Source organism: Amblyomma maculatum, chromosome 11 (assembly GCF_055883805.1).
Source record: "Amblyomma maculatum isolate TAMU_Amacu chromosome 11, ASM5588380v1, whole genome shotgun sequence".
Classification (NCBI taxonomy): Eukaryota; Metazoa; Arthropoda; class Arachnida; order Ixodida; family Ixodidae; genus Amblyomma; species Amblyomma maculatum.
In genome coordinates, this window is record NC_139354.1 from 29,654,900 (window position 1) to 29,669,778 (window position 14,879).

General features: G+C 48.9%; 1 protein-coding gene across 1 annotated transcript; it reads left to right on the top strand.

Annotated features, from left to right (window-relative positions):
- Positions 1 to 7,089: 7,089 nt before the first annotated feature.
- LOC146173293 (uncharacterized) lies at positions 7,090 to 12,259 on the top strand. Its single transcript, XM_084585069.1, has 2 exons — positions 7,090 to 7,674; positions 11,564 to 12,259. The coding sequence occupies exons 1-2, from the start codon at positions 7,287 to 7,289 to the stop codon at positions 11,680 to 11,682; spliced, it is 507 nt and encodes a 168-aa protein (XP_084441195.1). The 5' UTR covers positions 7,090 to 7,286; the 3' UTR covers positions 11,683 to 12,259.
- Positions 12,260 to 14,879: the final 2,620 nt, after the last annotated feature.

Below are 14,879 nucleotides of genomic sequence, written 5' to 3' on the forward strand. Positions count from 1 at the left end.
GTGGCTCTAATGCTGTGATGCTGGGCATAAGGTCAATGGTGTATAACCTCGCTGTAGTGAAATGTCGGCCGGGGCTCGGTGAGGATCTCCAGGTGGTCTTGATCTCCAGGTGGTGATGATTGAGGGTTCGCGATTTGTTTAAATCGGGAGCCCTCAATCATGGCGTTCCTCAAAGCCTATAGCACCGTTATGATGCGTTTAAATAGATCAATGTATCAACAAGCTTCAAAGACGACTTAATTCAACCCGTTAATTCAACTGATGCTGTACTCGAGTGAGAACAAGCTCAGACATTCCCTGTGTCCCGTGTAACTCCGCGAGCGAGTTTTGGCGGGAAATGCGAGGCGGCGTCCGTTTTCTCTTCCCACGAAGTGACTGAGTGGGCGCCCAAAACAGAGCAAACGCCGACTCCTCCCGATTCCAGCGAGGCCGCCACACAAGATCCGCTCTCCACCGCACCCTCTTTGTCGGAGCAACGGAACGGCGTCTGGCGATAGATGCCGACAAGGCCTGCGCCGCCGCGAGTGGTTACAGGCGAATCGTTCGGATTTCCAACACCGTGTAAACAACGCGCGCCCACGGCACTGACTCACCGCGCCGGCCGCCAGCTCCTCCCCAGACCGCGTGCTGACACGCGCGCGCGCGTGCGGGCGTAATACGTCACTGATGGCGTCAGCTTTAGGTTCCTCTCTCCTCTTTCTGCTGGCTGCAGGAGCAGCTACAGGCGCAGTCTCCGCACATCGCACCGTTTTTTTTTTTTTTTCGTTTTTTTTTCCCCTTTCTTATCGCTACAACGCGGAGAGAACCACGGTGGAGAGAAACTTCTCTTCTCTCTCCCACCTCACGTCAAGGGCATTCTGGGTACGCGCTGCCCCGCTAACTCTTTCCCCGAAGGCCGTTCCCCCCTTCTGCCTCACTCATGGCTCACGCATATCTTGGCTGTCCTGTCTTAACACGCACCAGCGTGCCCGTTTACTTGCTTCCTCGTCCTCCACTTGTCGCCCCAAATACCACGACGGCAGTAAAGCGCGTTTTTTTTCTTTTTTTTTTTTTTTTCTAACCGACGTCGAGTATGTTCCATTATTGCAACGACATAGCTCGTCCTACGCTTCCCGCCTTGACCTACTGACATTTTGAAAATGAAGACTTCATGACGCCGAGCTTGAGCTCCATCCGGGATCTAGCGAGCTGCGTTCCCGATGTCAACGCAAAGATTCACGGGAAAATCATCTGCTACCGCTACTTCCGGTTCCAACTTTTATTCCTTGCGCCACTGCAGTAATTGCGGTATCTGGGTTTTACCTTAACGCAAGTAAACATTTATAATGAGTAGTATCAATCCAGTGACTGCATGCATTGCAGAAGAGTAAATAATGAAATCTGGAACTGCAGGAAGCAGCGACAGAAGACGTTTGTCCTGCGATAATTTACGTTGAGTTCGGAAAACAGCAGTCGGGAAGACGACCTACAAATCGCGCTTTTTTAAAAAAATCGCCATAAAGTAGCGAACCGCTTCCTTTCCTGACTACCGCAAAAACCTGGCCTTCCTGAGGCTCGTCCGACCCTTCAAAAACCCGCCATTCGTTAACCCCTGCATTGAAATCGTAACCATGGAAGCTGTACGAACTTACGAAGTCTAATGTTAGCGTCTCTATTTAAAGTATCACTTATCTCTAACTCGGTAATCACTTCAAGCAGCAGGAATGAACCTCAGTGCGCAGAGCTGCAGTGTCCAGATAAGCTAGGAATTGGTCGAGATTTTCTGGGCGCCCTTTCGCGCGATTCGAGGAAGAAGTCCAGAAGAAGACGCTTTTTCTTTATCGCTTTTTGAGAGAACTAGCGGCGATTCCATGCAAGAGGAGCCGTATCTCCGCGAAGTCACTTGCAAATAACATGCCTGAGCATAGTTTCGGTATTGCGATCAGGGCTGCGGAACTGGTCAAGCGCGTGCTGTACACATGCATGCGTGATGAGCTCGCTCTCGAGCTTGGGCAACGATCGCCGCCACTGTTTTTGCTGAAACACCGGGACGGCGGGGAATGAGGTAGTCGATGTTAGTGGCTTTATTGGCACCTCGTATAAAGCCCATAGTAATAAGCTTGAGTGCTAGCTGCATGGTGCATATTTTTATAAAAACACCCAGCGCAAAGGCAAAACGTCGTTCTTTCTGTGTGTGCTGTCAGCTTTTGTATTCTCTTTTACTTTGAGAATAGATCTGACCATTGTTTGGTATCTGGGTCCCATGGCTGCCTGAGATGCTCATAAGCAACGGAGAAAGGTTAGCGAGACATCGCGGTGAATGAACCCATCTAAACATACCATTCGGCTAGTATATGTAGCGCCTGGTGCCCATTTCTAGACCGAGAAATATCGCTCATTGAGACAGGTTCAATCATCTGATTAATATTGTTACATATTAAGAAAATTGCTCAACTGGCGGACGGATGGATGGATGGATGGATGGATGGATGGATGGATGGATGGATGGATGGATGGATGGATGGATGGATGGATGGATGGATGGATGGACGAACGGACGGAGGGATGGACGGAGGGATGGATGGATGGATGGATGGATGGATGGATGGATGGATGGATGGATGGATGGATGGATGGATGGATGGATGGACGGACGGACGGACGGACGGATGGATGGACGGACGGATGGACGGACGGATGGATGGATGGATGGATGGATGGATGGATGGATGGATGGATGGATGGATGGATGGATGGATGGATGGATGGATGGATGGATGGATGGATGGATGGATGGACGGACGCACAGACGGACGGACGAAGAATCGTCATCATTCAGCCCACTTTAGTTCAAAGAGGAACGAATGCATCTCCCAATGGCCTCCAAGAATATTAGTTATTGTTTATTTTTTTCATCAACCGCGGCCGCTTTTTCTTTCTTTTTTTTTTTTTTTTTCATGCATCGATCGCTCCCTACAGCAGGTTATGGACAGCCACAGACTTTGTTTTTTTTTTGTTTGTTTGTTTTTTCATGCATCGATCGCTCCCTACAACAGGTTATGGACAGCCACAGACTCTGATTTTACCCACCATGTTTACAGGGGAGTACACGCGTGATGGAATATGCATAAATATATACATTAAAGAAGAGAATAATTAGCACACTCGCTATGATATGGAACTATTTACAGTGTTAAAGTTAAAAAATGAATTGAGACCCTTTCCATCGACCGAATGACTTCCGCTGCACCCTTTTCCCATTAGTAATTATTTCTTCAACGCCCTCCCACTTATGCAAGCCAGTCCGCACAGCGTGGAAATCCGCTCAGGCGAAGGAGCTGAATGCCAAAAGGTCGGCAGTTAGCACCAGGCATGACGACATGCCCCATGCATCTTCTTCGAAGGATGCGCACGATGGACGAAGAAAATGATTCATAGCTTCATTGTCTTCCCACAAAGCAGCGCAGTTGTCGAGTGCCTCATCTGCTTTTCAAGCCGTGGTGCATCGCTCAGTTTGCTACGCACTCAATGTGCATTCCGTTTACATATAACATACCTCAATCACTGCTTACCAAACTCTGTTGCGTGCAGAAGTGATTCGGATGATATGGTGTAATCGGTCCGGAGCCTTCCGTAATGGTTACAGATTAAAAAAAAAAAAAACTATAAAAAAAAACAACGACTGGATACATCAGGCTCACCGGAAAAAAAGGTCGTTAACTGTTTACAACTGTATTGGATATAAAACCTGGTCGTAAACATAACCGTTTTGAATTTTAAATGTAACCTTATTCGAACCAAACCTATATACGATGCATACCGTCGGTTGTGAGCTGTTAACTACTACCACACGCATTTCTAGCTTCATGCGTTCGTAAATGTATACCTCGACCCTATAACTTCAAGAACAGAGCGCTAGCAGGCCTTCCGGTATTTTTCCCCGGAAGATTTGGTTAATGGAGTTTCACGTTCCAAAATAACTCAGGCTAGTTTACCACCAGTGCTAACAATACTCTTCTTTTTCTTGGCGAATTTCTGGTGTCATGTATACGTCTTGCGAAAAGAAAACGGTCACACGATCCCTGAAGCGCTAATCTCCCAAAATTCAGTGTCTTAAAATACCACTTTGCAACATAAACTCCCCTAAAATCGCATCGTAGAGATACTCATCAGTGAATTAAGCATATTCCCGGATCGGCCTCAAAAATCGGTAAGTTTTCGTCCAGTGCCCACGGATTCCATGTCGCGTGGCTTTCTGACCATGATTCTGGTCATAGTTGGGGCACTTTAGGCTCGGAAAAAAAAAAATAAAAAGAAGAAAAGAAATCCTGACCAAGGTTTCATGCGCTACATTTCGCTTCCGTTTCTTTCTTTTTCTTTTTAGCGTTCTGGTCTATAAGCGACCGAGGCTACTGAGTGCCAAACACACACCATTTAAGTGACAGTTAAAAAGTACATACAGTGCCCTCCACCACGCCATCTCTAAGCAAACCTGCGATTCCGAAGTTCGTGCCAACTCAGTATAAAACTATGCCGGAATAGCTTCCGAAGAAACCGGAAATTCAAAAATAAAAACAAGAAAAACTGCGACTGCTCGCAACACAACAACCTGGTTGCTTTCCGCTTCCCACCTGGCGAAACGCTTGCAACACTGCTGCCGCAAAGGCGCAGCGCAGCGCGCTCAAAGCGTGCCCAAACAGGCCCCCGGACGACGCGTGGACGACGGAGGTCGCGCGCTGGAGGGGCGTGGCGCCCGCTCTTTCATTATCCTCACCCCCAGCGCCTCTTTCTTTGCTCCCTTCCCCTTTCTGTTGCTCTCTGCGTTTCCCGCCTTTTTTCTTCTCGTCTCGCGTATACATCTGCGGGTCGCGTGAGTCAATCGATCCGTGCCGCTCTCTGAGGTTCGGTTTCTTTTGGGCGGCGTTCACCCCTTTCTCGATTAACTCGAAAAGTGTTGCCGAGCTATTGTGTTGATGCTAGGAATTGCATAACGAACACAACTCCTTCCGGGAGTCGGGAAAAACTGGCCCAGCGAAAGATCAAATGAATGAATGAATGAATATAGAAGTTAGCAATGAAAGCAATCCTAGAACTGGTTAAGCGAAAAAATAAATAAATAAATAAATTAATATATATATATATATATATATATATATATATATATATATATATATATATATATATATATATATATATATATGGATGGCTTAACCAGTTCTAGGATTCCGGAGTCCTCCATTAGCCAGAGTCGCTTTGGGACGTTAAACCCCACAAACCAACCATATATATATATATATATATATATATATATATATATATACTGGTTTACTACCCGTTGCAACCTGAAACACGACCAGTGAACTAAAGAGTAGTGTGTCAGTACGAATAATAGGCTGCCCCCAGAACATATGATCTCAGCAGTATGACAACAGCAAACCAAACACCACAAGCCGGGATCGGCAGCCAGAAGCAGCAGCGAGAGAAGCAACTACGGTGAAAAAAAGCAACGAAAGGAAAGAACCAACTTTTTATGCCCATTTAGTGTTTTATTTCGTGTCGCTGTTTTAAAAAAGAAGGGTGCGTAGATGCTGCCTAATTAACTGCATGCGTGGCTAGGCTGGCTTGAAAACCCTGCGCAAGCAATACGGAGGACCGAAGGCCCTGCCAGTGCTTCAATAAAGAATCAACACAATCAGAAGAGGAGAAAAGGAAGTCAGGGCTGAGAGTTCCCACCTCAACTCTACCTGGTGGTGAAGGGGAGGGAGTATTGTATAAGGAGATCGGTGTCGTAGATACTCCTCTCTCTCTCTGCTCTCTATGTCGAGTTAGATTTCAATCCCCGGTTTCGCATTATCACTCATAATTGGTTTGGGCGGCGACAATAACTTGGCAAAATGATGGGAACGGGATTGTAGTAAAGTTTGTGGAGCGGTTGGCTAAGTACCTTCGCCGTGAAGTTATGCCATTTTATGCCTCCATGGTAGAATCGCTTGCTTAAGCCTCCTCGATCGATGCTTTTATGATTGGTATAAAGTGGTAAAGAATCGTCTTTCCTATGTTCAACTTTTTCGCTTTGCTATTCTTTCACTCTATCGCAAAGCTTTGCGCGGTAGAGTTCTTTCCCAGCAGGGAATTTTTGTTTGTGTGTTTTCAACAAATTTTTCTTCCCTTTTCTTCGTTTGAACTGATGTTTCTACTTCCCTACAACGCGCACGCTTTGAATGACTGGGTTGTCTGTTCCTGGTCCTTGCTTCAGTGCCTGCAGTCGGTAAAATTGCTCATGGCAAGCAATTTAAATAAAGCGATCAGAATCCTGGAGCTGGAAAAAGAAAAAAAAAAAAGATAACTGGAACTGCTTTTCAATGTGTGTAAGGGTGTAATGCTTCCACACCTCCCCCTTTTCTCAATCACTAGATAACCATCAGAATATCTAGTGATACGCTATAGTTGCTTACTGACACAAAGTACTGGCACAGAGTATCTAGTGGCACCCCAAACACATCTATATAGGTCGACTAATCATGAGAGATGTGAAACTCGACAGAAGCAGAGAACAAAGATGGGTTGCAATTCATTTGGCAGACTCTTTTCAGTTAAAAACCGCGGGTTGCTGGCATTCGCCAAAACGCTTTCGTATATGAAATCTGAGAAGGCACCATTTGACTTGTGTCGTAGCAATGAAACCTCGCGAATCCAGAACAATGCACGCAGCAGAAATGCAGTCGACGCGAATTGCAGGAGAAACTAACCTGAGTACAGCGGATTGCGAAATAATGATTCGAATTTCGCGCGCTTTCTCCTCCACCCGGCCTCCAATATGCCACGCGTACACAACCGATTCCCATTTTCAAACTTCATCAGCTTAAACAAGAAACAGCACGGTTTATTGCACGCTTCGGACAAGAAAAGGCTGACTACGACAAGTTCTGGAACCTGACTACTTTCTTCGCGGCTGTTGTTCTCTGCGCGGAACTTTATTTTTGTAAGAGAATGCATCCCGAGTGCCATTTTTCTCACAGATTCGCTATTTCGGTCGGCGGCGGCGATGGGGCGCTGCTAGCGTCGGCCGAAGTTGAAAACGCCCGCGGCACTACAGAGAGGAGCTGGAAGCGGAGGGCGAGGAGTGAGAGAGCAATAACGGAGGGCAAGAGAGACAGATAGAGAGCGAGCGAGTGAGTGAGCGGGAGGCTTCTCCGCCGTCTTCGCCGTCGTTGACGCTGCGAAGCCCGTCGGTTGTTCGTCGGTTCGTGGTGGACCACTACCTTTCGGTGCCCCGGTGCAGCAGTGTTGCGTCACCTGCTTCCGACATGCCAGCCACGGTGGCATTGCCGGACCTGAGTAATATGCCCATGTCTCGGACTCTCGTTCGGTCGTCGGCCGTTGTCAAGCCTGTGCGCGCGGTCAAGCGAATGCTCTTCCCGGTTGATCACGAGCAGGTACGCCGCGACCTGGATGCGGAGGCACGGGCTCGTTGCGAAGCGTTCTCCGAAAGGTACAACTTCGATCTCAGCACGGAGACTCCTCTCCCCGGTGGCCGCTACGAGTGGAGCTACGATCGTGCTGCGACTCTGAGCACACCGAAAACAGAGGACGCCGTTGCTACAGACGCCACGCTCGGCGGTGGCGCGGAGGAAGCCCCGATAGGAGAGCGACCTCAGCCAGCGGCGGCCCCCTCTAGGCAAGGCCTCATAACAGGTGAGTTGTCAAACGGCGCGCTAAGATGTCACATACACAGTGAACAGCGACCGAGTCAAGTGCTGAATCGCTTGTTTTTGCGATTTTCTGCGCGATTTTGTTCAGTTCGGTTAGGCTTAGCGCAGCCTACGAATAGCGGCGGCCAGCTTCCACGCAACGCAAATGGCGTAGAAGGGGCAGCCGAACGTTGAGGCAGGCTTTCAGTTTAAATCTGCCTTGCATCCATGTACGATTTTTGTCCGCCGTTGTATGGCGGCTTGTGTTGGCGCTGTTGTACGCGTTATTGGGATCGTATGTCTTGTTTGTGCGGAAATTGTACACAGTTACGAAATATTTCTTCCGGAATGGGGCGTGGGTCTCCGAGCACCGTTGCGTGAGCGTCGCCATACAAGGGGCGTTCATGGTGGCGCCATCTGTCGTAGATGACAGAAACGGGGGCCTCTCGTGACCTCTTTCAATGTTGCTAGACTGTGGTTTTTGCAGCGTGCGGTCAAATGCGAGGTCGCCGTCCCGCAGGCCTGCATAGGCCATCGGAACGAGACGACGGAGGTGGTTTAGAGGCTACGCATTGCGTATTTTCGCAGCTTTTTTCGTTCACCAGAGCCTGCACTTCTGATCCAGATTATCCTTAGTTTAGGTGTACATACATATGTACCACGGTAATCCCTGGCGCCTACTTTTCCACTACAGGTAAATAAGAGAGAAAGAAACGTCCGCTCGGCAAATGTTCAGATATAATTTCCGTGGTAAAATTGCGGCTTTCGACAACGTTACAAGAGCAGTAGCCGGGTAACGCGCCGCAGATATGTATTCCTCATAGTGTTGTCGGGTCTGTTACTGAACAGTAAACTTTAGAACTTGTCTTATTTTCTTTACATTTGCCGTATGTGGAAGAATATGTGGCGAGGGTCAGGTAATTTTTCTAAACCGTTTGCAGCAGCTGGTAACCGTGCCTTTTGCCTTTGTGTAAGAGGCCGCCGCTCCGAAGTCGGCTGTTCGTTGATCTGAATCGCATGCCGACAGGCTCCCGCGGTATTGGCTTCACTTTGTTACAGAGGAATCCGTTATTGTGTTTGTTTGTCCTGGAGCTTCGCGCCCCACTGTTTCTCGGAGCAACTTGTTTCTCTGTATCACGAACGCACAAAGTAACGCACATTCCGACTCTTCATTTCAACAAATTGTCAGCGAAGCGGCGTATCTGTCTACTGTTGGAGGTCCTTGCCCTTTCGTTGGTGCGTTGCCCTTGGCTGCTTGCTAACATACAACTCTTAACTTTTGTAGCTTATTTGTGTTTTGCGTTTCGGGCGTGACCTTGCAAGTGTAGTGTTTGCGTGCCGTTTCTTGGTCGAGGAGCGATGACCTCTTCAGTTTGTTGTTGTTTCTTGCCGCGCAAGATATATATTTTTTCCAGCAACTGCCTAACTTATCTTGAGTGATATGCAAATCTGCCAGTCGCATGTTCTTGGTATCGGAAGTTAAATTACGTCTTGAATAACCAGCTTTTCTTTCCCGCTCTGTTTCGTGGTGACATGCGCGTTACTAACTATTTATTATAAGAAACGTGCCCTTTCATCAAACGCGCTTAGCTCGTGCCATCGGTGCGGGCGTCAGAAGCCGCGCACTGCAAGCGGCCAGGTGCTTCGCCGCCTAGCTAGGTTGATTGGCAGGGAAGCGCCCTTTCGCGGCGCTTTGGTGGACACCACAATACTTTGAATGTCATCGAGTGCAGCCTCGGGAAATGACACCGGAGAGGTGCCCTTCCGGCAGGATCATGCGCTTGTACGTCTCCGCTGTGGTAACACTCTCTTTGTCAGTTACACAACGTGTTCAGAGTGCGAAGAGGAAATTGGAGCGGCCATCCACTTTGAAAAAGAACGAGAAATCTACGCTGAGTGTACTGCAACTGCCTCCCTATATCCCTCCAAAATTTATAGAAACATTGAACAGCTGCAATAGGGGCGTTTCCTGCAGGCCTGCACGCGAAAATGGAGACTCGTTGAGGCCAAAAAGAAAGAAAGAGCATATCAGCATTGCGTCAGCGGAGGAAATGTGCGCGCCTTTGAAGCGTTGCTTTGACATCTTGGGAATACGTTCTAAATTTATGGGCCACTTTTGGAAGGGGTGGTTGGAGAGTGTGTGTGTGTGTCTGTGGGTGGATGAGTGAATGGGTGGTTGGGTGGGCTTGTGAGGAGGAAAGACGGGGGCTACTTTTTAAACTTTGGCTATTGGACCTTTTTGTTTGTTTGGAAACAGTGACGTTCGGCGTGGTCCATCTATGTAAAATTTCTTCGCTTGTGGGGAGGCCACACCCTCGTAATTCTGCCCCGGTTTGTCGCGCCAGGTCTCGAATGAACTTGATTATGTAGGTTCGGACCTCCCAGTGCCCATCAGTGTATCGGGTGCGCCTCCCACCCCCTTTCCCGATACATTTCATCGCATCGCTTATTGTTTGTCCATTTTACGCACACTTCGCGCCGACTGCTGCCGGAATGTTGCCACTCGCTGGCAGCGATTGTTTGGGGCATACGGTGAACACACGTGGGCGACTTAACCAATCCGCGTAGGACAGGAAAGGTGCAGTGTTCGGGGCTACAGTTATAGTCTACTGAGATCCTTTTCACATTCGCACTTGTTTCAAGCGACGTCACGCTAAACTTTACAGCCGCTGTGGACGATAGAAAACGCGGTAGGAAAAGAATCGCGCGATTTTACTACGCGTTTTAACAGGTAGCCTCGTTGGAACGAGATGGTCCGTATGCTTGCGAGGTAGTGAAAGCGAGGAGCTGCTGTGAGCTCCGGATAGATGGAGACGCGCGCGTGGCACATTTTTTTTTTTTTTTTTTTTTTTAACTTGACAACGTGGGAGCTCACGTTCTCCGCATTGTCGGCTTTGCAAGAGAAAAATCGCAAGCTTGGCGGGATGTGTGACGTCACATGACCACAGAGCCGAGAGCTCTTTAATATTCACGGAACTTCATAGGACCCATGTATAAAAAATAGGGGTTATTTTGAATGGTCGAAATTTGGGCGTTTACGAATACTGGTGGCGCCTCGCGGCCATTAAAAGAAACTGTTTCCAAGTTGCAAACTTTCAGATTGTTACTAAATGCGCAACTACCTAGAAAATAAATTAATCTGTAGAGTTTTAGTAGCGAAAGTTCTTAGACGTAACAGCCGTAGGTGTCATTAAGGGGGTAAAAGAAAGCAAAAAAGTCATTTCCGGAAGACAATAGCGGTGCTATAAGGAAGCTTCTATTTACCGCTTCTAGGTGGCGCGACAATTCATAGGCACCCGAAAAGAGCGTATTAAAACAGGCCACTTTTTGAGGTGGAGTTTCCCAACTGGAACGAGCCGAAAGCTCTGCACAGAGCCAACTAGGGCTCCGCCGGTGAGCTGGAAATTCAACCTTCCGGGCTTTTTGGATCCAAAGTCAGACATCTAAGCAGTGTAGATCGCGCTACTTCGGGGTTTATACATATATGTTGGGTAGGTTTTCGCATCATATGGTACCTTACGACTTTATGACAATGAGTGGTTGAGGTGGTAGCGCTAATTAAGGTATTAATGATTAAGCGAATAGCAAATTGCTTGTAAGCGAAGAACCAGAGTGTACGTTTTTTTTTTTTTTTTTATGGGATTTATCGTCCCCAAGTAATCAGCGTAGATGAGACCTCTGTTGTAGTCACTTTAACAACACCTCAAAGACTGTCACGCCAAATCCATGTCAAGGCCACGACCTCAAGTGCGAAAGAGGGAGGTAGGAAGCCTCCCCTGATCAAACTCCTTGCCAAAGCGCGTGTACTTTTGTCACAGCTCATTTTTCCCAAGTGTGTCCACATTTCCGTGGCTAACCTTGCTCGGCTCGCGCTGTGTTTCTCTCTGCCGCAGACTTCTACTCGGCCCGCAAGCGACCCCAGGCTGCTGCAGACAAGAGCCAGCAGCCCCCCGCAAAGGCCTCGAGACAGATGCAACAACCGGAAGTGGTCGCACCGGAAGTGGTGCCTTAGCGGGGTCACTGGGGTGGTCCACTGCTGCTGCAGCAGCAGTACCGTGCCTTGAATTTTTCTTACCCCGTGCACTCGCAAAAATGATTATGATCTCAATGGCTGCCCCGCCGCTCCCCTCCCCGCCCACCTTCCTCCTTATCCTCCATCCCTACACTCTTTTTTTTAATCCACCCCCGTACCTGACCAGAGAGCGCTAACAACCACCGTCTACCACAATCACGAGCGAGTTCCTAACTCCCCCTCAACCCAAGCAACTACCCATTTTTTTCCCACGATCTCAGTACTGTACTAGACACAAACACACTCACACACCGAAAGGGGCGCCGTCTTTTGCTTATTCTTTTTTTTTAAAGAAAAGAAAATTAAGCATTTTATTTTTTACCGATTTTATATAGCGCTTTGTTGTTTTATGATAGTGGCGGCCCTCTCCAGTATATATCAACGTCCGGGGCGCCAGCCAGCGTGCAATAGGCGCCAGCCCAAGGCGCCCACCCCCTCCCACGTGAGCCAACCCGTGTGTACAGAGAGCCTCTATTCGCTAATAAAGAGAGTGGTGAGAGCCGCATGCTGCATGGCACGCGCACGAGTCCACGTCTTATTCGTTTCGGTTGGCCCACTTCACCAAAGAGTGAAGAGAGGAAATTTTTTGCAGGTTATATGTACAGTACGGTCCACTGTTAAAGGGAACGTGTGATCGCATGACCTACACACTTCGCAAAGCGCTGCCACTGGCACCTGGCGAGAATGTACAGCACCGTGTGCAGGCTGGAGGAGAACAATCAGCACTCGTTACTGCGCATGCGCCTCGTGCCATTGTTTGTGACCGGCTCTCGGCTGGAGAGCTTAGCAAAGCGCTGAAGCCACGTGGTGTCATGTTCCCTTTAACAGCGGACCGTACTGTACTGTCATGGAACTTCTGCACCATTTGCGCTAAATGGGAAAATCCGGCTACGCGCGAAACTGCACATTTGTTCACTTTTGCCCCACATGCGCGCCAAAAGCTAAGTTCAAGCGAAACTCAAGTTGGCGCTTTCCAATGAAGCATTGTGCACTCCTTCCAACTGTCACCGCGAGTAGGGCTATAGACAAAAAAGAAAAGGGAGAGGAGTTTCATCAAAGGTAATACGTGATAGCGCCCAGTGGACCTCTGTGGTTCTTCGGCACTTAGGAGAAACCTACGTAGAGGAGCAGTTTGCAACGCGGAAGCCTTCCAGAGAGAACGCCGAGGAGCCATTTGCATTCACATCTGTGCATCACCAGATAGTGCGACAGGGTTCCACTACGTAATTAAACTAGCCTGCGTGTCTAGATAGTTCCCATGGGCACCGGCATGCCGGCCATGCCATGTTAAGCCGAATCACTGGATCAGATTTCTTATGTAGTGACTATAGTCGAGGATACAAAAAAAAAAAAAAAAAAAAACGCCAACATGCACTTTCTAACTGCCTAATTACTACCGTGATTAGAGCTTCCCTAAGCTGATTGGCACACCTACGTCAGTAACCATTTTACGTAAAACACTTCATGGAATGCCACAATTGTCTCCCTCAAGTTTCAGTCGACGAGCCTTTGTGGCGTGCGTGCATAAAAGCAAGAAGACGAAGTTCGACCACCAGTAGCCGCTAAATCGGCAATAATTTACTGCACGAAAGATGTCCATATTTTGAATACCCCTTTTACAAGAACATCGCGCCAATTTTGGCTTTATTTTGATTCTACTCCATAAGAACTGTGGGTTTTCTTTTTTTAAAGGGGGGTTAAATGCATTTTCCCCGCTTAGTCGCGGTTGACAGTCAAAACCGCTGACCCCACACAGTGATAGCGTGCGCTACCGAGCGCACGCTGACCACTGCGGGCCTTGGGCACAAAGGAACAACACGTGCTGACAACAAACAGGCATTTATTGCTGCAGTAACAACAACGCCAGCTAGCAATAAAACATGCTAATGAATACAGGTCGTCTGACTCACCAGCAGGGCTACGGGCGAATGTTCGCCCACGCTAGGGCAGGGGATAAACTCCGAGGCCGGAAAAGACGGGCAAGCGGGACAAGTCCCGCGTGGCTTCGCGGCTTCACGCTTCACCTCTCCGGCGACCTCCAGGTCCCCGATGCCGAAGAGAACTGGTTTTTCGGCGTGCGCAGGGGGGGACGGCTCCCGCGACTCCCCAGCTACCGCGACGCTGGCGCCATCTCTCGATAGTTAATGGTAACCACCAAAGCTGACCACGGCCGGTCTCGAGGGAGAGGCGCGCTCTCCCTCGAGACCGGCCGTGAGCTGACGCCATTTCGCGATAGCTAGTGTCATTATCGCGGGGGAAAGCCGACTCTAAAGGGGAAATCGTTCCCCACAGAAATAATCAAAATATTGTAACCATTTTCAGGTTCAGCACCGTATAACGACGGTGGCGTTCGCGCCTAACGGGCTCCTAATGCTATTAAGTGAATATCCACAGTTTCGAAAGATTTCTGAAGCGAATTGTTCTATTTCAGTTGTACCGCGGCTTTCTGAGTTCCGAAAATCGCGGACGTTGCGGCCCTAGTCAGTCGGGGTCAAAAACTGGCGCTTCTAGACAGCGCTCACTAGCTTAACCACGATCGCCACCACGCAGCACAAAAGCGCGCCCGCACGGTATTGGTATAGTTGGCGGGCATTGCGACAACCGTCGTCAAACCTAGAGCCAAAATTGTCATCCGCACCGACGCCCTACAAGCAATACGTCTGCTCCGACATGTCAGTCGCAGCCCAGAAATCAGCCAGAATATGCATCGTCTGGTGGCTTGCATCTCGCAAACCGTTCGAATTGAGTGGGTCCCCACATGACCTACGCAGTTCGCAAACCTCTGCAGATTCTGCAACCCGTCAGGCGACTCTACCTTCATCAATGACACGCCTCCTCCTCACTATGGATGATGCCACTCTGCTTCTCACAAGAAAGGAGCACCTCCAGCGCCGCACACGTGCTCTTGTGCCACCGTGCGTGTAATCCTCCCCAGCTGTCTTAACCGCGCAGAGGAGGTTGCGCTACGGAGGATCCGGGTCTGGGTTGCCTTGACGCCTGCTGTAACACGAACATGGCCTCAATATCGATATTTATATCAACGTCCAGGATGTCCTGTCTGCAAGTCACAATATCATGAGGCAGGTATGCACAACTTGTGGGTTTGCCCGGCGCTGAAGCCGACGAGAATTCGGCAT